This window comes from Rhinatrema bivittatum, chromosome 7, assembly GCF_901001135.1.
Source record: "Rhinatrema bivittatum chromosome 7, aRhiBiv1.1, whole genome shotgun sequence".
Lineage (NCBI taxonomy): Eukaryota > Metazoa > Chordata > Amphibia > Gymnophiona > Rhinatrematidae > Rhinatrema > Rhinatrema bivittatum.
The window spans coordinates 67755589-67781131 of record NC_042621.1 but is presented as its reverse complement, the minus strand read 5'-3'; the positions used below and the strand labels follow the sequence as shown (position 1 = coordinate 67781131).

General features: G+C 43.8%; 1 protein-coding gene across 3 annotated transcripts in view; it reads left to right on the top strand.

Moving 5' to 3' along the window:
- ABCC12 (ATP binding cassette subfamily C member 12) overlaps positions 1-15157 on the top strand; it is a 158497-nt gene extending 143340 nt beyond the window's left edge. For all 3 annotated transcript variants that reach the window (XM_029608476.1, XM_029608477.1, XM_029608475.1), the window contains 3 exons: positions 2783-2896; positions 13196-13360; positions 13482-15157. In XM_029608476.1, the coding sequence (XP_029464336.1) occupies positions 2783-2896; positions 13196-13360; positions 13482-13577 (375 nt within the window). In that variant the 3' untranslated portion in view covers positions 13578-15157. The remainder of the gene's footprint in view (positions 1-2782; positions 2897-13195; positions 13361-13481) is intronic.
- Positions 15158-25543: the final 10386 nt, after the last annotated feature.

Sequence of the window (25543 nt, the reverse complement as noted above, 5' to 3'; positions counted from 1 at the left end):
AATTTTTTTGTATACCATTGCACAGTAAAGTTCCATCGCTACGGCTTTAATAGAATAGACATAAAAATTGGTGCAAAAATGTTAAAAACTTAATTCAGGATATTAAAATTAACGTACTACAAACAATTGTAAAATCTTAAAATTACTTCTAAAGCGCAAATACAAAAATTAACCTATCCTACTAAAAATACATGTATCCCAAACTCCTTCCTTGGTGTCACTCTCGCATGCCTGACAAATCCACCACGTTTTAAATTCCTTCCTGAACTTGGTTCTCTAGAATCGGTTGCTTCAATTCTGGGCAACTGATTCCATAGTCTGGGTCCTGCAATTGGGCTCTCAATTCCCTCATGGTTTTTTTGAAGGGCCAGAGCAAGAGTATTAGGTGCCCTAGGCAAACTTTCAGTCTTGCTCCCTCCCCCTTACACACCTGCCTTTTGCCAGCGGCCCTGGCGGAGCACCCTCCCTCGTCCCACTCAGCATCCACATCTCACTCTCCTCTCACGCTCCGTCAAGTCTTGCATCCTTCTCCCTTTGCTCCCTGGTTACGGGACCCAGCATCCCATCTCGCTCTCTCTCTCTCTGTTCTCCTGTTCAGCATATTTTCCTCTCCATCCCAGCATCCTCTTTCTCCCCGTCACTTCCTATTCAGATCACCAGCATCACCCCAGTTTCTTTGCCCAGGATCCCCCCTCTCTCTCTCTGTCTCTCCAGCCCACCCCTCACCTGCCCAGCACCCTTTCTCTCTCCACAGCTCCCCCGGGCACCTCCTTCTCTTTCCAACCCCACATTTACCCCGCATCAGCTCTGGATTTGTCAGTAGGCACCCATTATGCCTGTGCCTGGGGTGGCAAACATTTAGGGGGCAGCTGCCGGCTTCACTGCCTTCCAGCTCTGCTACCCTGGAACAGATTCCCTCAGATGATGGGAGGAGTAAAAACACCAAAAGTGCCTGGAAGCAGCACCTAAATCCACACCTCCCCAGCATCCACCCCCTTCTTTCTGTGGTGCTGTGCTTTAAAAGTGGGGAGGGCAGCACTTGGAAGGTTTGGGGAGTTTTGCCTCACACCCCCAAATTTTGACACCCTAAACGACTTAACTAGTTCTCCTACTGTAAAACCGGCCCTCTTTTCTGTTTAGCCTTTAAAATGCCCCTCACCATCAAGGCATGGGGAATATTCCAGAGTCCTTCAAAGCCGTTGCTTGTTTTTGATCTAGCACAGAGGTCTCCAAATCTGGCCCTTGAAGGCTGCACACTGATCTGGTTTTCAGGATTTCTGCAGTGAATATGCCTGAGGTCTATAGGTATACTACGGAGGCAAAGCATGCAAATGCATCGCATGCATATTCATTAGAGAAATCCTGAAAACCCAACCACTTTGCAGCCCTCGAGGACCAGATCTGGGATCCCCCTGCTCTAGTAGCAGCTAGCCTAAATATGCAAGACTGGTGCACTTCTCTTTCTCCAGCCCATGCCAACCATTTTCCCTCCAAAATATGCCTGAGCTCCATTATTCCCGTGAGTCATGTGCAAAACAAAAGAAAAAGGAAAACAAAAAGCCCCAGAAATAATATTTATGCATTTTGCATAGAACAATATTAAGGGATGTGCAAAGCCCGAACAATATTTCCTGTGGTTTGGGCCTCTGAAATTCAGGGGGACTCGAATATCGGGTTAGTGCGCACTAACCGGAAAACGAATTTTCCACGGAATTTTGGGAAAAGTTGGTTTGGGTTTCAGGGTCCCGGAACCAGGACGAATTAGGCAATTTTGTTGAAATTGCCTAATTCGTCCTGAACGAATGCACATCCCTAATATACAGCTCTCAGATAACCTCAAAATATAACTGAAAATCTCTATTTTGTTGTGAAGCCTGAAATAATCATATGTTTGGCAGTGGGGTACCTAAGACATTTACCAATAAAACATATAAACGCACAGGTTTTTATATTGGGGTCATTACTGAAAACCTAGCCATTTATCTAAGTTAGCCGGATAGCCATATCCGTCTAACTTACATGGGATATTCAGCAGCATGGCTATGCTGCTGAATATTCCTGTATTTGGCGCTACTTAGATGGATAAGTTTAATTTCAGTTAAGGCTGAATATCGTTACATAAGCCAGATAACTTATCTGGCTAAGTAGCGCCATCCCAATTGGCCCATTGCTCACCCAATTCTTACCCAGCTAACTAGATAGCCGAACGAGTGACTTATCTGGCTAACTAGCAGCTGCTGAATATAACCGGATATTCATTCTATAGTGAAGAATAGAAACACGGCAATGAGCCACGAATTGCGGTGGGTGGCTTCAGTGTACATTTACCAAAAGAACTCCATGCAGTAAGGTCCTAGATGAAGGCAAGTTTATTGAGCATGATTTAGATATAAGCGCCACGTTAGTGGCATTAATATAAAATGATAGAGGGCCTATTCTAAAAGAGTAATTTGTTTTCTGGCCAGTACGTTACAATTAATGGAGAGTCGATATTAATTAGAGCACTTTAGTTCTTCTAGTACAGTAACAGTAATCACGCATGACACTAATGTGAATGTAATGTGTAATTCCATTGTCATTTAGCACAATTAATATCCACTTACATGGAGCATTTCCATTTTATTGTATTCTTTAGGACCTTAACGATGGTTTCCATGAAAACCAACTCATTTGGTAGATAATAGAATGTTGTAGCCCAAAAAAAAAACAACGGTGTCCATTCGGCATTTGAAGCTGCATTCTGCATAATCTTCATGCTGCTTTCTCACTGTTTCTTTCGTAGATTGCAAAACTCTCTCAGAAGTTGCAAGCTGAAGTCATAGAAAATGGGGAAAATTTTTCAGTGGGGCAGCGGCAGCTTCTTTGCATGGCAAGAGCTCTTCTCCGGAATTGCAAAGTAAGAAAACAGGAAAAAAATGAGTTGATTTTATGGGGGGCTTTTTTTCGGATCTTAATGTTTCCTATGGTGGCATAAAAGCCGAAAATGCTGTGGCAATCTCCCCCTACAGAAACTGCCGGGAACTCTGTGGCCAGCAGTTTCACAGCTTCTATACTTTAGCTAAAAAAAACCCATCCCTAATGGAACTGATTCGACCCTCAGGCTAGATTTTTGGTTTTTTGGGGGGGATAGCAGGGCAAAATTGTGCCAAATGCCTGTGAGTCCGTTTGTCCTTTTTCCTTAAGGGTTTGGTTTTCAGGAAAATTCATGCAAGCGGACTCTTCTGTGTGTGAAGCAGTGTGAGGACGGGGCTGCTTGGCTCAGAACTTGGCAGCGTGGCACAGCAGACGCGGGTTCAAAGGTGCCATTCATGGGGGGGGAGGGGCCGGCAGGAGCTGGCTGTGCTGCAAGCAGGGAGGGAAGTAGGGTCACTGCTACCCTGGCGGCCCCTGAGGGCGTCTTCTTGGAGGAGAGGCACCTTCAGCCCTCAGGGGGCCTGCAAGGGCTCTTCGTGCTGCCGGGCAGGACATGGAAGGGGGGTTGTGGGAGTGCGCTCGTACTTTTTCCCCTGATCCCCCAAGTTTAGCATTTCCTGGTAAAAGCTGAGCAGAAACTTTAGCTTGCACCATTTTTCTGTGGAATTTGTTTTGCCCTTTCATGCCAATAAGATGAACTATTTAAAACTTGTTAAAACTAAGCGAATTGCAGATGTAGGGAACCCTTGGTTACCCTAACTGACAAGAGTGTACCAACCAGCTGGGGAGGTTTGGGCAGAAATGAGTAGAGGTTGGAGGTTTGCTCCCCCATGTGGGAGTTGCAGATGGTGTGTTCTAGCTGTTTATCATCCCCAAGCACTATCTATCCACCTGGATTTTGAGTTTGACTTTCTTGCAGACAGGAGCTTATTGTCTCCTTCTATATTTATTTATTTTTAATTTTTAATTTTTATATACCGAGGTTCTTATAGAGACTACAAATCACTCCGGTTTACATATAACGATAAACTGCCCAACAGAGATAAGGGGCTTTACATAGAACAGTGGCACATATGGAACAATATAACTGGATGACAATTTAACATAATGATAATAAATAAAATAGTATAGTTTAACATTGTAATTAATAAAATTATGTAATATAATCTGTATAATTTAACTATTTAACTTGGATATAGTGACATATTATATACTTTTTTAATATATACTTTTATATACTTTTAATATATATACTTTTATATACTTTTTATATATATACTTTTAATATATAATTTTATATACATATTATATACTTTTTAATATATACTTTTTTCTCCTTATTTATGGGAAAGGAGTAAGGAATTTTCCCTTATGGGATCAGCCTCTTGCATGACCTGAGTCTGCATGATTTACACTTTTAAGCCAAATTTTGAGAATTCCCTGTGAGAGCCTGGTCCTCCTTTTCACAATGGATTGGGGACACCCTGTATTCAAGGCTGGATCACGGGGCAGGGAAGACCTGTAGTGTCATATCTTTCCTTTAGAGCAGTGATTCTCAACCAGTGCGTCGCCAAGAACACGCAGGTGTGTCACCACACTTCCCGGTCCCCCGCTGACCCAGCTGCTCCCCGGTCCTCCTCCGCCCGGGCTTAAAATGCTGTCAGCCGGGCGGAATGCGGCAGAACAGCTGGAGTCAGCGGCACCGGCATGGACTCTTCTCCCCAACCCCCCCCCCCCCCCCCCCCGGCCCGGAAGAGGAAGGGGTGAGCAGCGGGTGCGTGCGCGGGAAGAAGAGACCATGCTAGTGTGGTCAGCGTCGACCCGAAGAACAGAAGAGAGCTTTTAATTTTTGGATATTCCATTCATCGGCTATTTTAAAATAATTTGTTCTTTTTGTTAGCATGGTTTTACTGCTATTGATTTTATATTTCTTGATTTGTTTTATAAGGACTGGTGATGTTTCTCCTTTTCCTTTGTTGCACTGCATACAGAAACTCTGGCTTGTTGCAGTTTCCAATTCAGTTTTGTCTGCATGCTTCTAGTTATGCGTTTTGGTCTCTTTATTCTTTGTTAGGTGAGGGACAGCACATGTGATTTAGGTGAGGTTTTCTGCTGGCGTGTAGTTTCTGTGCAGGGCTCTATAGTAGCCTGGCTTGCTCCGTTTTCCTAATAGGAGATGTATTGGTGCCTTAAGGCCTGGTATAATATTTCAGTGTGGCCTTGTCTTAGATAAGGTGGTTACTGTTTGAGTGCTGGGAGCTGGTGCTGTTTTGGAGTGGGATGTTTACTATTTATGCAATTTCTGTTCACACAGAATACGTATCTTTCCCTTGTGTCATTTTAAACAATAAAAATAATACTGGGCCTTTATTTTTTATTTCCGTCGTGAATTGTAATGAGCAGTGTTTTACACATGTGAGCGTGGCCTGTCAGGTGTGTCATGATGGGAAAAAGGTTGAGAACCGCTGCTCTAGAGGATGGATCTGAAAGTGACCCAATGCAGAGGAGTTTAAACTTTAACTTATCTATTTTTAGACTATCTCCTTTTATGTGAGGCAAGGACGTTTTTCATCCCATCCTGTTTCTGTCTTGATTTTCCCCCGTTTTGGGTTTATACACTATTTTTTGTTCCACTGGGAGCCGATGGCCCTTGGTACTCGGGACACAGTAAACAAAACCTTGGGTTGAGTGGCGTCTTTCACACCGAAAGAATCTGGAGAGTGGAGGAATCCAGCTGGAAGCAAGGATCCCTGCCTTTCCCGATGTCATTCAGAATCAGAAAAGCTCTAATTACTAACTGTACGGCACAGATGAAAGGATCCAAAGGGGCAAGAAGTCGGAGATAGTTGTAACGAGAACTATGAATGCTGCTGAAGTAAATGAGTAGGAACCGAGAGGGAAGTGCCCATCAGGTACTAACGAGGGGAATTAAAGTATTTAACGATAACTCAGGAAACGGATAAAACCGGGACTGCATTCTGACCACCTGCAGTGGGGAGAAGCTGAGAATAGATTGGGAATTTAAAAGAGGACTGAAATATCTTCAGCCTGGGAAGATTACATCATTGGAGTAAACCTGAGTAACTGGAGAAACCGAAGGAACTGAGAAGGATAGCAAGGGTTGAGAAGTGAGCTTCCAAAAGAATGTGAAGGCCGGCACTACAGGTCACACATTTATCTGTCTACTGTATTATTATGTATGAACTTTATCTGAGAAAGAAATGAAGCTCTAAATAGCCAGCAGTCATCAAATCTACTATCAGTAAAAGAAACCACCCAGCTTCTCAGTGCATTTTGGGACTGGAAAGACTGTGGTAGTTATCAGTGCTGTTTACAGGGACGGAGAGCAGAAAAGACAAAGGGCCCTGGAACCCAGATCCCACGCTATCCGTGAAGCGGCCAAGAGAGAGAGAGAGAGTAAACAGGAGAGTGTGCAGAAAGGGTCCATCATCATCATCATCTCTTCCCCCCCCCCCAAGTGAAAGTTAAAGGATCTGCCCTGCCCCAGGGGTCCGGGTTACACAGTCCTTTTTTGCATGCTTTATTTTCCCCCGAAATAGCAATGTAAATCTTAACCTGTGAGGTTGGCATTGAAAATGTTTATCTGGATTTTAACTTGCCAAACCTATCCAGTTAAAAAACATGCCCCCTTCCCCCAGCTACATTTCTGCACTTAAAATTGCCATCCACACAAATTCAGCCAGGCAAATAAGGTGCCAGACTAACGGCTTTAGCATGATAATCAGTGCTAGCCAGCTCAAGTTAGCCGAGTAACCCCAGGCAGACAAACAGCCAGCCTGAATCTTCCTAAATATCCATTCAAAGATAAGCAGGTAGATTTAACTTGGTTATCTCCTGTAGGTTTTAAAATCAAATCCCTATGTGTGGGGTGCATTTCCATCTTTTTTCCTACTTTCTGAAAACCTTGCTTTCTTTATGCTACTATAGGCTTCGCCACATAATAACCTAGAAAACATTTTTTTTTTTTTTTTTTTACTGCACATGCAGGTCATTGTGGACTTTATCTGACCTGAAACAGCTATAACTGGATTGGCCGATCAGGTGCTTTGTAGCCACATAAATCGTGTTACTCGGCCGCCCTTCCTTCGGAACACTGTGACGGTAACTTTCAAAGCGGCGCACCACGGGCACACGTGCGCGTGTTCGCTGGCCCACGCCCAGGGACGTGGCTACTTCACAGCATACATGTGTCTATGTGCACATGTTATAAAATAGCCTGGGCGCGTGTGCATCCAATTTTAAATGTGTGCGATGCTGCTTCTACTCTGTAAGTGGGGGGATTTTCAAAGACACGCGGCGAAGCCATTCCCAGTATTCCCAGTTCATTCTCAGTTCACCCAGTTAACAAGTAGGACTTCCAGATCCCCCTAGTTTAATAGTCTTTCTTCCCCCCCCCCTGTTAGCCCCGCCCTTTAAAACCCCGCTCTTCTGTTATTTTGTTTGTTTCATAATTTACACGTCATCCATAGCAGAGATTAAGTTACGCGGCAGGGGACCCAGGTGCACACGTCGGATCGCATAAGTATTTAAGCGCTAATTTCAAAGGCAAATCTGGGAGCGCCCATGCCCTGCCCAGGCCACGCCTCCTCCCCCACCCCTTTTGGGGAAACCTTTCGTTTATGTGCGCAGCGGCATTTACGCGTTTATCCGGGCGGCTTTTAAAATCTACTCAGTGCGTGCCGGCCCAACATATTCACATATCTCGTAATTTTCGGAGCGTGCCGGGCTCTTAAAAATTCGCCTTTTGGTTTGAATGGGTACAGAGGGCGGATTGCAGGAAAATATCAGCCCATGGCGTATCTTACTCCCTTGTGCACTTTCTCTGTAGCACAGCATTCCATCCATGCAAAACAGCCGGGGCCACCCCACAAGTCTGCTTAGCAGAATACCTCACCTTGGTCACACGTGTAGAGCACAGACAGACTCTCACCAAATACAAAATGAAGAGATAATAAAGTATAACTAGAAACATGCAGACAAAAACTGAACTTGAAACTGCATGAAGCCAGACTCTATATGGAATGGAAAAACAAATCATTTGTCACTAAACATCAAAGAACAACATCAAGAAATATAAAGCAATCAATCATAAATAGTAAAATCAAACTCATAAAAAGAATAAATATTTCAAAGCAGCTGATGAAAAGAACATCCAGTGATTACAAACATATAATATTGTTTTTTTTAATTTCCCAAACATAGATACAATATTTCAAAATAGCAGACACCGCAAACACCACCCAATAATTAAAATTAAAGCTAAAATAAATCCCCTGCTCTCTGTAGCTGGGAACTTTAGATTCCAGTCACCCTGAGATTTTTATAGATTAGTAAGGGGTGGGAGATATGCACAACTTTCTCAAACTCCCTTATATTCTCTCACACACACATGCTCACTAGCTCACATGCTCTCTCTCACAGAAATGCTCTGCATTACACATTTACGATCTTGTTCACACACATGTTCACTGACTCGTTCCTGCTCAAACACATGCTCACTGGCTCAGTTGCTCTCCCAAATACATGCTCACACATATGTTCACTGACTTGTTCCTGCTCACACACATGCTCACTGGCTCAGTCGCTGTCTCTTGTACATGCTCACCGGCTCACATGTTCTCCCTCACAGACATGCTCACTATGTCCCACACTGACCCTTGTTCACACATATGTTCACTGGCTCACTCATGCTCTCTCATATACATGCTCACACACATGTTCACCGACTTGTTCTTGCTCACACACATGCTCACTGGCTCAATCGCTTTCTTTTATACATACACACAGACCCACTGGCATAAAGTCCTCTTGCTCAAACATGCTCATTGGTTCACTCGTTCTCTCTCACTCACAAACATGCTCTGGTAGCCCGACTGTATTATGCAGTGCAATAACTGAAAAACAGAAACATAATCACTCCTCACAAAACATCAAGCAATAAAATCACGAGATATAAGCCATCACTCATAATATTAAAACCATGAAAAGAATGAATATATCAAAGCAGCTGACAAACATAGGGGGACCAATATTCAAAGCATGTTCAGCGCTACTTAGCCGGATAAGTAGATGTGGTTAAGTAGCGGCCGCTGAATATTCACTTACATTTAGTGGCTGCTCCTTAGCCACATAAGTCCCTTATATGGCTAAAAGGTTGGCGTCATAAGTTGTGGGCTGGCAGTTTGTGGAGTGACTTAGCCACATAACTTATGCCACTAAGTAGCAATATTTTGTCTTAGCCACATAAATTTAACAGCTACGTAAGAACATGCCATACTGGGTCAGACCAAGGGTCCATCAAGCCCAGCATCCTGTTCCCAACAGTGGCCAATCCAAGTCACAAATACCTGGCAAGTACCCAAACATTGGCCACGTTAGACGGTTATAACTGGTCTGGCAAAGTACAAATATGTATGCATATATATATTCGGCGATATAGCTGTGCCATTGAATATATCATGTAATCCAGCTCGATCTCCGACCAGGTTACTTAAATGGCCATCTTTCAATGTTGGGCCCCTAATGGTTTAAAAAGTCACATAAATATTTCCCAAACACCAATAAAATATTTCAAAACAGCAGACACATGAAATAACACCCTAACATTTAAACTAATAAAAAAATTAAATAATTAAAAAATCTCTAGCTCTCCATACCATTAAATAAATAAATACCTGGCATCTTTTGATTTCCCAGAGATTGGATTTGGGTGAAGAAGGCCACACAATCTTAATTCTCTCTCTCTCTCCTTCACACACATAGGTACTCCATTTTTCATGAACATGCAGGCTCTCACACACGTATACAGATTCTCCCTCTCTTACACACATGCAGGCGCTCACTGTCTCACGGACACATGCAGGTGCTCTCATACAATACTCAATACTATGAAAATCCAAAGTACAAGAATAACACAAACAAACACCAATTATGATCCCACTTTGAAAATATAGATGTGTGACCAAAGGTTCATATATATATCAAAGAATATGAATGACCTTCATATAGCACAGCTATAAGCGCACTATAACCTCAGCTTTGTGCTGGAAGTTTTAATCACCAGTCATGCATGATTTGGACATAGGTATGCCCATACAGTTTTCAAGAGTTTTGGGCTGCAAATGAAACATCAAGCATAACCCGGTGTTTGTCATGGAGAAATTAATGAGATTCAAGGCAGCAGTACTGTAATTGAAGAAAACGATGTGAGTGCGTGTGGGCTATTCCTTTAATTTGAGAGAAATGTGAATGGGGTTAGGCTTTATCAGTGTGTTTGCATTTGCCCCTGAGGAAGGAAGGAAGGATTCTTCCAAAACATTGCAATGTCAGGTTGATTAAGAAGGTTATTTTGTAACATCTGGGACATTTCATTATACACACATTGATTTTTTTTTTCTTTGAAAATTTATGTTTGAGACGTGTTCCTTATCCCGGTGCAAAAATTAGCATGCAGAAAAGTTCATTTTATTTTCACAAAACTGGTCAAAACATGTCTTGATGTTTTATTTGCAGCTCAACAAATCTTGAAAAATAAGCAAAAGGTATGGGCGTACCTATGTCCAAATCGTGACTGACTGATGATTAAAACTTCCAGCACAAAGCTGAAGTTATAAAGCAATCCTTTAGTGTGCTTATACCTGTGCTATATGATGGTTATTCATATTCTTTGATACATATGAGCCTTTGGTCACACATCTATATTTTCAAAGTGAGATCATTATTGGCACTCTCATACAGATATGTAGGCACGCTCTCTCATATACATGCAGACGCTCACTCATGCACATATTCAGGCTCTCGCTCTCTCTTTTTCATACACACATACGGGCTCACTCTGATGCACATATTCAGGCTCTCTCTCATACACACATGCTGATGCTTTCTTTCATACACACACACACACACACACACACACACCTCTCAGGCGTCCTCCTTTCTTCTGGACTTTGGCTGTGCTCGTGCCGCTCATTTACGGCCAGAGGGGTAAGTGAGAGGAAGCAGCCCTACAACCGCCAGACACTTCCTTTGGCAGAGCCTGAAGGCCTTTCTTTGGGCCGCGTCGGGTTGCGATCCGTCGCAGCCCCGTCAACACCTCCCTTGGGGCACTACGGATGTCGTGGCCCCACATAAGACCTTGTACCGAGGCAATCCCACAGCAGGAGCTGAGATAACCACGTGATCAGTGCGACCAGCCCACCAGGGGATGCTTGATCCCTCAATAATAACATAATGTATTTCAATGAGTTTTGATTTGTAGTATTTCTGAAACCCATACAACCTCCACTTCTAGTGCTTCTTGCTTATTTCCTCACTGCTTCTAGCAGCAGAAAGTACACAGGTGGCTACATATGGCAGTCCTTGAGTAACTAATCCACTTGTTCATAAAGAATGGCAGTGTCATTCAGTGTTACAGCATAATGCATCCAGATCCACCGTGGCAATTTAATTTCTCTAGTACAGACCCTTTCTTTATAGTGCCTTGCTACCACTAGTGTACTGTAGAAACAAATTACTCCATATTTCAGCCATTCATGTTTGTATTGTGCTGTCAGTGCTACTTCATTGCATGCCGTCCTCCTATATATTTATTTTCCAAAATGCATTTCAGAATTAGAAAAGCTCTAATTATAGGGACAGTAGCTTTTAAACTGGCGCGTGGGTGCACATGTGCACACATTTGCTGCCTATTTTATAACACACGTGCACATGCGTGCGTGTTATAAAATAGGCTGACCACACCCAAGTGTGCTCAGTTTTAAGTAGGCGCACGCCTACGTACACAAATGCTGCCTCTACAGCGTAAGTGGGAGGATTTTACTAGACACGCGTACTGACTTCAATGCCCATTTTCCCAGTTTGCCCAGTTAAGGGACAGGATTTTCAAAGCTCCCTGGTTTAACAGCCTCCCTTCTTCCCTGTTGGCCCCGACCCTTAAGACCCTGCTGATCCATTTAGGTTTTTTTTTTGTTTCATGACTTGCACGCCATCCATTGCAGAATTAAAGTTACGCGGCAGGGGGACCCCGGCGCACGCTTGTGTGCAGAAGTATTTTCGCGCGAATTTCAATGTGAAACCCAGGGACGCCCTTGCCCCGCCCCGCCCGCGTGCAGCGGGAGATACGCGCCTATCTTGGTGGCTTTTAAAATCTGCTTGACGTGCGCCGACCTGACATATTCACATATCCCCTAATCGATGAGGCACGCCAGGCTTTTAAAATTCACCTTTCACTACACGAGAAGATAGGCACCATAGAAGTTCCTCTGTCTGAAGCATGCACGTGCCAGTCTGAGGTCTTGTCTGACTTACTGAATTTTTTGTCTGTCTATCTGTTTCAGTTTCCATGATGCAGCTTTCTTTTCCATAATGACATGAAACTCTCTTTAAGAAAACTCAGCCATGCAGACTTATCATTAATCGGCTACAAGTGGTAATAACTGCAATCAACTTTCTGCCTTCAGGACACTTTTTTTTTTTCGGCCAGCTTCCGATGCCTCTTCCCCTTGCTTCTCCCATCAGGCTTTCTAGTTCTACATTTCATGTACACATGCACAAAGTCACACACAGTACTATCACACACTATTTCTGGGGTACCCTTAACATGTATACTAGTGAGGTTTAGAAGATGATTATTTAGAATTCTGGCAATTATCACTTTGCAAGCAGGCTTAAGATAGACTGTGTCCCCTTCCAAAGTGAAATGCTTTTCAGCATGCCTTTCTATATGCCAGCACGTATACTGTATATATTTTACGTTTCACAATCGACATCTTAACTATTTTATTGTAAATATAATTTTTGGCGGGTTATCCCGATGCCCTTCTTCTCAGTGGAAAATTAAAAGTGGAATGAATTAAAGCAGTGGTCTTGAAGCCAGACCTCTCTGATCCCTGCCCCCAAGCCAGTTGGGTTTTCAGGATATCCCTAGGGAATATGCTTGATATATATTTACATAATGTGGAAGCAGTGCACGAAAATCTCTCTCTCATTCATATTCATTAGAAATATCCTGAAAACTCAACTGACGAGGATGAGGGGGCGAGGCAGATGATGTGTTTGAGCATGGCTGAATTAAAGTAGTAACTGTGCTTTTTCATCACGGCTGCATCCAGACTACCAACATTTTATATGCAGATTTTGTTCTATAGATTATAAATATTTCTTTTATTTTTCTTTCAGTAGCTTTGCACACATCACAGTGGGAACCAATACCATCTACCAGTGCAATGCATACATTTCAAAATATAGTTTTTCATCCTAACAGATCATACTTCTGGATGAAGCCACCGCCTCAATCGATTCTGAAACGGATGCATTGATCCAGTGCACAATCAGAGAAGCCTTCAAAGATTGCACAGTTTTAACCATCGCTCATCGAATAAACACCGTTCTGGAATGTGACCGCATTTTGGTCATGGAGAATGGGAAGGTACCGACATCTCTGGTTGTGTTTTTGTTTTTTTTTAGGCTCCCTGAAGGAAGATTATCGTGGTTCTAGGTGTTTTGTTAATTTGTTCTAGCTGCTAAGTGTGCTTTCTTCCTTGCTTTAGGTTGTGGAATTTGGCAAACCGGACGATCTTGCCCAGAAATCGGATTCTGCTTTTGCAGGACTATTGACTGCTGCAGCAAACAAAGCCACACGGTAGAACACGATGCAAAAGATTTTAGCATTCATCCGTGGGGTCCTACACAAGGATGCACCAGGCCAAAGCGCCAGTTTCATTTTGCCAATAATTTTAATGGGACATCGTCACTTGTCAACTGCCTGTGAGGGCCCGAGCCATAAGATTTGATGCCTTGTTTTTTTAGGCAAACCATCCAAATATGCAAACCTTTTTGCAAAATAGCAAAAAGTAGGAAAATTAATGACAGACTCTCATGAAAAACAAAGCAAGCTAAGTGGGTCATTGATAAAATGCTTCCAGGAATTAAGAACGAGAAACTGAAAGTTTAGGCAGAGAAATTGCAGGGGGGAAAAAAAATCTGCAGCCTTAGCACTTTTTTGTTCTCACTGAGAAGTTTTCACCTCCTTTAACTGTGTTCATTGGATAAGTCATGAAAACACATTTAGAAGAATCTTCACATGGTGTCCAAAGCTGTAAGAGTAGAAGAATTAAGCTTCATACGTGCCACTGAGCTCCTGCTGAGAAAAAAGGGTTCCACGTACAATCTCAGAATACCAGAAGCCTGCACACTCCATATACTTAAGAAATGTGTTAGCCCTGCCTATACTGCACTAGCTAAAGATGTCTCCCAGCTATGAGCCATGCTAGTTTGACCCGCTCTAACTCTGGTCATCGCCCTTCCTTGTCCCCTCCCACTGTGCTTGGGGGTATCTCTCATTTTGATCATGCGGAGAATATTGGTTCTTAAATCAGTTCCCTCTTGGGTCCTCAACCATTCTTGATGGCTGAGCATATATGTTTCCATGTATAAACCAACACTCGAGTCTCCAGTTCTTTTACCCAATTTCTCCTTATTCTTTCCAATTCCCTTCCCATTCTGTCATAGCTTTTGCTTTCCACCACCACCACTGCTGTTGAACTATTCCGTGCCGTGATATGCTCTACATATCAGCAGCTTTCTAATCAAACATGCATACATATCTTTAAGATGTCTAATTGTGTAGGGGTCCTTCCTGATGATCCAGAAACTAACTACTCTGAGAAGTATAAAAAAAAAAATCCAAAACAAAACATGCAGAGCACAAACAAACATGTGCTGCCAGACAGCTTTCAGACGTGCCACGAAATAGTTTTAATCACAAACTACCTTCAACCCAGATAGCAAAACAGCCACAATCCTTCAGTCTGCAGTCTGCTGAAATTATGTCTTGACCTGCCTTGCCGAGGATGTTTATAAAAACCCCTTGATTGGAGATGTATGCCATCTGTTTTGCAGGTGATGTGGCTTTCTAGCCCACCGGCTTCCCAGACCACCACAGGGACTTGTTGGGACCATCTGACTGACAACTCTGTTTGACAGCATGATGCTCCTCCCTGGGTTTGGGTTTCCATTTCCCTTCCCAAACCCTTGTTTTAATCCTTCCCTGGCTTTTCTCCTGTGCTCCTTTCAGAATGGTTTTATATGCACATTATTTATTACATAAAGGGCCGGATTTTAATACCTACGAGCGGGCGTACATTTGTGTGCGGAACCCGGCGCACACAAATGTAAGCCCGATTTTATAACATGGGTGCACAGCCGCGCGCATGTTATAGAATCCGAGGTTGGCATGCGCAAGTGGGTGCACAATAGTGCACCTTGCGCACGCCGAGCCCTTGGGGAGCCCTGCTGGCTTTCCCCGTTCCCTCCAAGACCGATTTCGGAGCGGCCTTGGAGGGAACGGACAGGCCTCGGAGGGAACTTTCCTTCCACCCCCACCCCCCCACCTTCTCCTCCCTTCCCCTACCTAACTCGCCTCCCAGCCCTACCTAAACCCCCCCAACCTTTATTTTATAAGTTGCGCCTGCCTCCGGGCAGGTGTAGGTTGCGCACGCTGGCGGACAGACGGCCTGCGATCCCGGGTACAGCGGCAAATGGGCCGCTGTACCCGGAAGTTCCGGCCTCGCCCCGGCCCCCCCCCCCCCCCCCCGCCCCTTTTTCGAGCCCCAGGACTTACATGCGTCCCTGGGCTTTATGCGCGCCGCTGGGCCTTTTGAAAATAGGCCCGGTGGGCGTAAATCCTCCTGGATTTACGCGCGTGGGGCTTTGAAAATCTGCCCCAAAGTAGTGATGCTATCATTGAGCTATGGTCTGATGCCTAAACCTAGGGGTATTAGTAGAAATGGACCAAAATATTGGCAACAAGAATGCCAACAGAGCAAACTCGATTGTTTACCTCTGAATAAAAACATCTGAAAATTGTCCAGTCTTGCAAATGGTTTCATTGTGGAGTTAGTGGAATGTTTATAATGAAATAAACAAAGGATGGCAAACTGTGTCCTGTTCACTTTCAGGTACATTTTAAAAATGCTGCGCGCATAAAAAACGGGGGTTACGTGCGTATCCGGGCCTTGCGTGAGCTGCACACATTTTCAAAGGGGCCCGGCCCCATTCGTAACCCCTGTTACATGCCGGAGTGCCGGGCCCAGAGAAAGGGGCGGTCCTGGGGGCAGGGAGGGGTGGAGGTGGAGGCAGCCGGTACAGTGGCCATTTGCCGCTGTGTCGGGGAAACGCGCGCAGGCAGTCAGCCGGCGTGCGCAAGTTGCTTCTGTTCCAACAGAGTAGTAAGCAACGAAACAAAAAATAGGAAAGGTAGGAGAAAGAGTTTAGGGGGTGGGGAGGAGAGGGGAAGAGGGAGGGAGTTAGGATAGGGGGATAGGGAAGTTCCCTCCCAGTCTGCTCCTTAATTCGCGTGGACTGGGAGGGAACTGGGAAAAGGGACCATTGCGTCGCCGCTCGTAAATTTAAAATGTATTCTCCCCCCCTGCGCGCGAGCTGTGGGCCGCATGCACATGCGTACGCAGATGTTAAAATCTGCCACGCATGTGCGCGTGCCCCTTGTATTTTATAACATGGGCGCACCGACGCAGGTGTTATAAAACAGTCGCGTCCATGTGCACGCGCCGGGAAGCGCGCGCTCGTAAGTTTAAAAATCTACTTCTTTGGTTGCAGCCCCTTGCCCCCTTTCTGTTCAAAACTTCAAACATCTGCAGAACAGGCACAGTTTGATGGTTTCTACCTTTACACCGAAATTTCCATTCATTGTTGACGATAAGCCTTTTTTCTTGAAGCATGACAATATTCTAGAATGTTCACTGGAAATTTTGCTATGGGGGGGGATGAAGATGGCTGGGAGCTGCATGGAGCACACGCATCTTTGTGACGCTGTTTAATGTTGTACCTCAGTTCAGTATTAGATTGCAAAGTGTTAGAATCGCAGAGGGTAAAACTCTAGTTAATAGAGATAATAGAAACTGGCATTTACTATGTTAGTATGTTATTATCAGGAAGTTTTGATCCAAATCTGTTCTTTTACCTTGTACTTCCATGCTAGCAAACTCTGATCCTTGTACTCCTCCTGGTCTATGGGAATTCGAGGCTATATGCCTTGGAGCTAGGTATTTTAAAAGGCAGGTTTGTTAAGATGATGACAGAATTCATTGGCAACAACCTACAGAAAGTTTCTGTGAGTGCAAGACACCATCGTCTGGGTTGTCAGCATTCTTCCTGATATCCAATTACTCGTATCACACCTTAAATAAAATGTTGTGGGCTTTTTTTTTTTCGCCTATAACTCACTGCTTTGGTGAAAGATCTGAGTGTGGAATCCATTTGAGTTCTTGTTGCTATGGAAGTTCTGGGTTCCAGTTCAGATTTGGACTCCATGGACGCGCATCCAATGACCAAACACCAGTGTAAGGTATTCCTTGTTTCTAAAACAAGAGCAATACTGTTATCCTGATTGTATGTACACTGATTACGATAACAACAGTAAAAGCAATCGTAATACCAGAGACAGATCTTCTATTATAAATGCTTTAAAGAGTCTGTATTCGGTAAGTGGTTTCTCACTGTGGCACTATCACAGACATTTTTTCTTTTTTTTTTTTTTAATTTATTTGAAATCCCCCCCCCCTATCACCAAAGCCTCCCTGGTCCCTCCCTTAATTCTCCCTGGTGCTCTTCCCCTCAGACCTTTTTATAGCCCATGTTTTGGTGCCAGCAGACTGAGCTCAGCGTCGTTGATAATTAATGTCTTACAGAATGGCGCAAAGCCTGAGCCAGGCCGGCATCCTAGTTAATTTCTTCCATACAAGAAAATGGGGCAGGCCTGAGCCTAACCTAAAGTGGCGCCAGCCTCAGCCCGACGACTCCCTATGCAAATGCAGCACCAGTGAGGCAAGGTGCAATCAGAGACCACTCCTGCCCATTAAAGACTAATTAATGGGGGCAAGAGGGTCCCCGGGCAAAGGGGTGCAAGGGATATCAAGGGGTGGCCGGGGAGGGTTTTTATTTCTCGTGGCAGCGGGAGTTGGACCACGTTTTTAAAATGAAGTGACTGAAAAACAAAATTTCATTTCTTTTGCTTTTGTTTTAAAAAAAAGAAATGAAACGTAATTGGAAATTTAATTATATGTCAGATTTTGTAGTCATCAATTTACGTTATTGCTCTGTGAAAACAGGCCTGCACGTTTGGTATAGTAATCATCTTTTTCTGTAGACTAAAAAGCTCTACACATGCCTTTGTACCTGTTAGAGATACACATGAGTCTTTCCAAAATATGTCTGAAGACAAAAATCTATGGATTTCCCACAAAACTAAAAAATGACCACATTTTGAAATTTTTTGAATGGGTATGTCAGTTCCAATAGATTTTTTTTTTTTTTATTTAAAGTTTTTTTATTGCTCAATTTTGCAACATTACAAAAAGACAAAAGTTACAGAAATGAAGTACCTGGTATGCATTACGTACAACAGAAAGCTCCATTATCAATACTTGGAAAAAAGTAAATAATGACAATAAAAGCATTGAAAGAGCAACTTCAATAGTTTTGTGTCCTTATTGTGTTGCAACGCCTGGTAACAATAGAAAACTCAGTGTGCATATATAAACTCAACATTCCCCCCTCCCTCCCCCCATCTCTCACAAGTAGTATGAAGGTGATATCAAACGTCTTCCTGCAATACCATTAAATGCAAAGAGGTATACAGCAGACCAAAGAACTCATGATCTCATGATCGTTGGAGAAACTGTAAGTAAAGAGAGTGTGCCAAAGACCAACCCTTCATACCATACAGCCGCCACTTAATCATCGGAAGAACTACCCAAACCCTCTTTCCACATACAATACTTGCGCCAGGTATCACGAAATCCAAAGTTTTCCAGAGATGGGCCGTAATTTCTGCTAAACAATAGATTTGCTCCACTTTACCTTGCACCACCGCTAAGGAAGGAATCTGAGGAGATTTCCATCTTCTCGCAATTTCAGTTCTAGTGGCCGAAAAGATAAAAATGAGGGCCCATGGTAAAAAGAGGCGCTAGGGACACTAGTGCATCCCTAGCACCTACTTTCACAGGAGCGGCGGCTGTCAGCGGGTTTGACAGACGACGCTCAATTTTGACGGCGTCGGTTCTCAAACCCGCTGACAGCCATGGGTTCGGAAAACGGACGCCGGCATAATTGAGCGTCCGTCTTCAGACCCGCGGGCTAATTTTAAATTTTTTTTAAATTCTGGGGCCTCCGACTTAATATCGCTATGATATTAAGTCGGAGGGTGTACAGAAAAGCAGTTTTTTCTGCTTTTCTGTACACTTTCCCAGCACCGGTAGGTGTTAATTTTTTTAAGTAAAATGTGCGTCTTCGCTGCACATTTTGCTTTCTGGATCACGCCGGAATAACTAATAGGGCCATCAACATGCATTTGCATGTTGCAGGCCCTATTGGGGGGGTTGGCTGCGTGTGGGGGGGTTGGCTGCGTGTGGGGGGTTGGCTGCGTGTGGGGGGTTGGCTGCGTGTTTTCGACGCGCTATTACTCCTTACTGTATTAGGGTTAAAGCTAGCGTGGCGAAACCCGGGCCCGTTTGTGAGTTCTCTCAAAGCAAGCATCCTTAAACCGAGTTAAAATAATTATTTTTTGAATTCTATTAGCAAGAACTAGAGTGTCATTTATACACACACACGCTAGCAACATTATAGACTGTTGAAGAGTGGCGGTGTGAGGCAGTCAGTCTATATTATTGATTTGGTTTGAGATAGTGTAGTAGGTGAACCACTGTATCCTGAGACTTCGTGATCAAGAGTGGTAGATCAGTCCAGTCTGCGCCATCATGCAGCGTGAGCTATTCCTTGATCACAAGCCACCAAAGCTTCACATCATTCCTGGGTCAGCATTCCCTACCCAGCATTCACAAGCAGTGCTCTAAAAAATTACACAATTTTGGTAAATTGCAGTAATGCAACACAAATGGACATACAAGAGGTCAAAATCATTGAGTTAAAACAGGTTAAAGATAAAAGTTGTTAATACTTACCTGGAGAATTCCAGAATTGCCTGAAGAACTTGTAATATTACGTTAACATAAAGAATCAGATTTTTTGAATTAAAGTTGAAATTCAACATTAATTCTAATTAAGAAGTAATTCTTGTACAGGAACTGGTTTCTATTCCAAACTATATTAAGAATTAGAGTGAGAGTCACATATGGAAAATTGATTTTTGCACACCAAAAGTAAATTATTTCTCATTGAAATTATTGACATTATTGAAAGGTTTGCTCAATAATTACACTTGTTTCTAGAGGTAAAGAACCTAGAAAATTATCCATTTGCCAGCAAAATAAAATTCTTTAATTTAATTATAAAAGTGCTTGAGATAGTTTGATGCCCAAGGGTGTTTACAAAACAACAGTGAGAAAGGAGTCTATGCACCAAAGTTTCACATGCATGCAAACCCTACTAGGTGCACATGCTGTAAACTAAGGGATCATGTTTTCAAATTATACTCCATTCCAATATTTAGTCACCAACATTTCCTAAAGTTAGGCACCTAAATTAGGAGTATTTTTCAGCCAAATGTAAGGCCCTAAATTTCTAGGTGAAGATTCACCTACATTTAGGTGCTTAAAGCTTATGGTCCTAAATTCATTATCCTCTATTTAAGATAAATTATGTATCCGATGCAATTGTTTTCCTCCTGACTTGCCTCCCCCCTTGCTGCCCACTTTTTAAGCACCTAAATTTAGGCACCTGGCAAAACTAGGGGCCCCAAATTTAGGTGCTATGCCCTAATCAGTCTTCTTAGGTGACAAGCTCCCAAAGCTAATCAACTATAGCCTTTGAATAGTGACCTCCAGGCCCCTAGCTAAACCCTCCCCTGAAGACATTAGCAGGAACGTGCTAGAATTAGTGAGTACCTGCCTACATCCTATTCATGAGCTAGGTGCATGCTGCCAAAATAAATGAAACAAATGGAGCAACAAATGCACATCCCTGCGCTCACATGCAAGTCAGGATTTAGCAGGGCCACAGGAAAGAGTCTGATGTGCTCTCCTCCATGGGCTATTTCGCTCATGCCAGTTCAAGCCTAAAATTTAACAGCTGCCTTGGAGATGATGTCAAATGTTAGCAAATCCACAGGGGCTGGAACACCCTGCCCCTCGCAGCGTCCCCCAGTACACAAGAAGGGCAAGAAGATTATGCGGTCAACGAAAGATTAGAAAAAGGATGTTTGAAAGGTAGTCTGGAAATACAAGGAGACAATGAAAAAGTCAAGGCCAAAAAGATTCATAGTACAGGATATCGATTTGAAGAGTTACAAAAGGAAAAAAAAAATGGGAATGAAAATCTATTACAAAAGAAATGGAAATAAAAATTAAGACGCAACCTAGACTGAACTATATTGCTTTTGGAACTGGGTTGTTCTGTTCCCCATTGCTAGTCTCTGTGATGCTGCATTTTGAGTCCTTGATTGGAATGGAAAATGAGATAACTTACCTCTAGGACATGCTGAGCGTCACCAGCCTTAGCAGTAATAAAAACTGAGCTCTGTAACAGCAGCTGTAATTACATTCCGGCACTGAAAGGTTTACAATGAGCAAAGCCTTCACATTAAGTCCTCCCCAATCCTGAAAGTTTCTACGCTAAGGACATTTATTTTATTTTTATTTATTTTTTTGCTTTGTGGGTTACCTGTTTACCTGGGTACCCAATCTCATGGCTAACAAGTTGCAAATACGAGATAACTCAGGCGCTCCTGAGATGCTGCAGATAGAAATCACAGCCTGCACGTGCTTCCCATGCATGTGATATAAAGGCAGAGTTAGCTGGATAATATACATGTATTTAAGCACTCTGGTGCAGCCTGATGTGTTTTCGGGATAGAAGCTATCTGGCTATATTCAATATATATCCAGTTAAGTGGCTGCAAAATAAAATACAAAAAAACAAAACACAACAGCAAAACAAACTTGTAAGCCTTCAGGCCTGATCCTGCAGCTCCCACCCCCCACCCTTCAAACCTCTTTGAAATGTGTGAGCTAGTAATGTTGTTTCATTCGCTTATCCTATCTCCACAGGTATTTTTCTATTTATTCACTATTGTACTGCTTTCACAGCGCCCTGCTTCCACACCAGCTTTCCTGTTTCTGTTGCTAATGCTGCATTCATGCTTTATAATATGGATAGCCAGGACCAGCTCTTCTCCCCAGCACCCACCCTCTCACAATCAATAGCAATGAAAACTCAGACCAGAAATGGGGATCAAATAGGCCACAACTTTATTGCACAACAATCAAGTGCCCAAGCTCAAGAAAGTTACATAGACCGCACCATGCACCCGCCAGCAAGATGCACAGATCCAGGCCAGCCAAACCTTGTGTCATGAACATTTGCAATATTCGCACCCACAACCCCCGCCACCGCCCAGCAAGGAGTCGTGAAAATAAGACCCCGCCACCATCCAGCAAGAAGCCTCACGCAGGACAACTGCACCCAATTGTCCCGCCCGTAATTCTGACCTGACACCTGTCGGGTCATCACACCGTTCAACACCACGCTGAATCTCCATCGGCTTGGGCAATCTGCCACAGGCACAGGATGGACCCCTCCTGTGACCCCCCAAAGATGCGGCCTAGATTCCTAATGCAACAAATCTTCCAAGGCCTCCTGAAATGTATTTAAGAACAAATCCAGCCCTATAAAAGATAGATGCACCCCATCAACATGAAAGAGCCCTTGCTTAAAGTCCCAAGCCCACTCATGCCGAATGTGGTGCCGCGCAAACAATGTTAACCAAGAGCCAATTTGCCTATTGGCTTTAGCCCGGCATTGCTGCCAAATCCTTCTGTCCATTTCAGCAGGCCTCGGAATGATGTGGGACCACAAATCACAGCAATAGGCAGCAAAATTGAAATAGACATCAAGTCCTTCTGAACCATACTAATGGTTTGCGTCCAGACACCAAACCCCAGTTATTCCCTCCCAAATGGATGATCAGAATATGCGGTTAACCAAAGCGATCGACGCCTCGCTGTAGGCAGGGAATCAATTCATCCCACCGCATATCCCTGCATTATAACCAATGAATGGTTATGTTACAATGTGAGAAGTCCAAATGAACTCTGTAAGGACACTCCCATGCATGTTTGAAAGCCCATACGACATGGGAGTGTCCAATGATCCAAACTTGCCTCCCACGATTTGCAGGACCTGCAAAGAGAGTAGCATTAGTATCTGGTATTGGTCATTGGTGACCCAGGCGTATGTACCCCTTGAAAGCGCCCAACTTCTAACGCCCGATCTGCTGAATCATGCCATCTGACAAACCCGCATGAGCGGCGGAAGTGGCTGCACCGATTCAGAAAGATGAGTTCCAAAATGGGACCTGTCCAACCCGAGGGCGCTTAAACCCAACCTCAACACTGACTCAAATTGAAATTTGGTGAATAGACGAAAATCCGAGTGTATCAAAAATCTGGACCCCCTGTGGAGCGCAATGCCACAAAGGCCACAGGATATGTCCTGCAACTCGGGATGGCTCTCAAGTCCATGGATGCACCCTTCCCCTGCTGGTCAGTCTTAGATCGTGGTATAAATTAGGGGTGTGCATTCATTTGCAACATATTGGCAATCAGCAACGTATAGGGCCATATTCGTTGTATTCGTGGGGAAGCGAAACGTATCGCGATTCCCACGAATACAACGAATTTTCACCAAATTATTTGTCCATCTAAAGGAGTGAGTTTAAACAAAACCCCCACCCTCCTGACCCCCCAAGACTTACCAAAACTCCCTGGTGGTCCAGCAGGGGTCCGGGAGCCATCTACTTCACTCACACCGTCGGCTGCCGGTATTCAAAATGACACCGATAGCACCTGTGACATAGTAAGGGCAAAGGCTATTGGCGCCATTTTGATTACTGGCAGCCAATGGCAGTAGATGGCTCCCGGACCCCCGCTGGACGACCAGGGAGTTTTGGCAAGTCTTGGGGGGGTCAGGAGGGTGGGGGGTTGTAGTTAATTAAATTTTAGCTGGGAAACAAATAAGAATGGAATGCATAAATGGATCGGGGGCCCCCCCTTGCCGAATGCAACGTATCTGCCCCCCCATGAATATGAATACCGAATGTAATGTATGAGGTCCCTCTGAATATCCCTAGTATAAATAAAATTATAGAATCCACTGCCAAAGTAACATGCCAGGTGAGCAACCCAGAAGACTCCAATCCCTTATTGGCTCTAGCTACCAAATCACTAAACTGGAACGCCCCAAAAAATGCAGATGAAAGCTAAGCAAAACAAGCAGCATTCGTATTCCGAACTACAGATAGGCGATAAGACATCCCACAATTGCTGTAGAATGTCATGGGTAATAAGCCACCTCCCAACCCAGCAATAAGCGACGAATCAACAAACAACCACAAGGGAAACTCCAATTGTGCGCCCGCATAAAAAAACGAGAAGCCCAGCAACTTAGATTGTAAACCTTCTGGGGATAGGGAAATACCTACAGTATCTGAATGTAATCCACTTTGATGCACTGAAAAAAAGTGCAAAAAGTGGAATATAAATCTAAGTATCAAAATATCAACTGTCTAGAAACCACTGCTCTTGAGCCCCCCTCGGCTTTAGCATTCTCGATGTAATGCAGGACATCGAAATCAGAAACCGGGCCCCCATGCCAGCCCCAATTCGCAAGAAATTATACCACCTTCTCAGCCCCTTTCACGAAAGCCGACCATGTAGAAGGGGCTAGCGACTCTCGGAGCAACCTCCAGGCCTCTGAGAACCAAATCGCCATAGGAAAGCAGTCACTAAAGCTCCCTGCGGATCTGCCTCTGGTGCAAGCTTCCTGAACAGGTCCCACTTTGAACGAGAGAGAGAATCGTCCAAGGCATTAGAAACTCCTGGTACATGGCGAATCCACGCGAACACATTCAATTTCATGCAGCGCAGGATAAACTCCTGTAACAACTCAAAAACTAACAAACATTTTGCCACCCTCTTGTTGATAACCTCAACAACTCCCAGGTTATCACACCAGAAGATCACTTTTTTATTCCGAATGCGCTCGCCTCAGAGAACAGCAGCTACTACGATAGGGAACAAGGAATGTAAGATTCTTGATAATACCAGATTGCTTCCACTCCTCTGGCCACAGGGCAGCACACCAAGCTCCCTGACAATAAGTGCCAAATCCAATAGAACCAGCCACATCAGTAAACAATTCTAAATCATAACTGGAGATGGTCCCTGTCTTCCACAGCAATGTGCCATTAAAATTGGACAAAAACCTTTTCCAAATAAGGAAATCATCGCAAATTCCCCGAGACATCCTGATATGATGGAAACTCTTCTTGACTCTGGACATCGCTGATGACAATCAACACAAAAACTCACTACCCATGGGAGTAACCTACAGGTGAAGTTCAGGCTGCCTACCAACGACTGTACCTGCTGCAAAGTCAACTTCTTTGTTTCCAGCACCTGAAAAACCAACCCTTTGAGCTCACACACTTTCTCCACCAGTAGCTGCAACATCATGGTTATTGAATCTAGTTCAATGCCTAGAAAAAACAGTCATGTAGAAAGCCCAATCATTTTGCCTTCGGCAATAAGGATGCCAAAGTTGTCTGCTACGTAATAAAAACAACGCAGAATATCCGCAC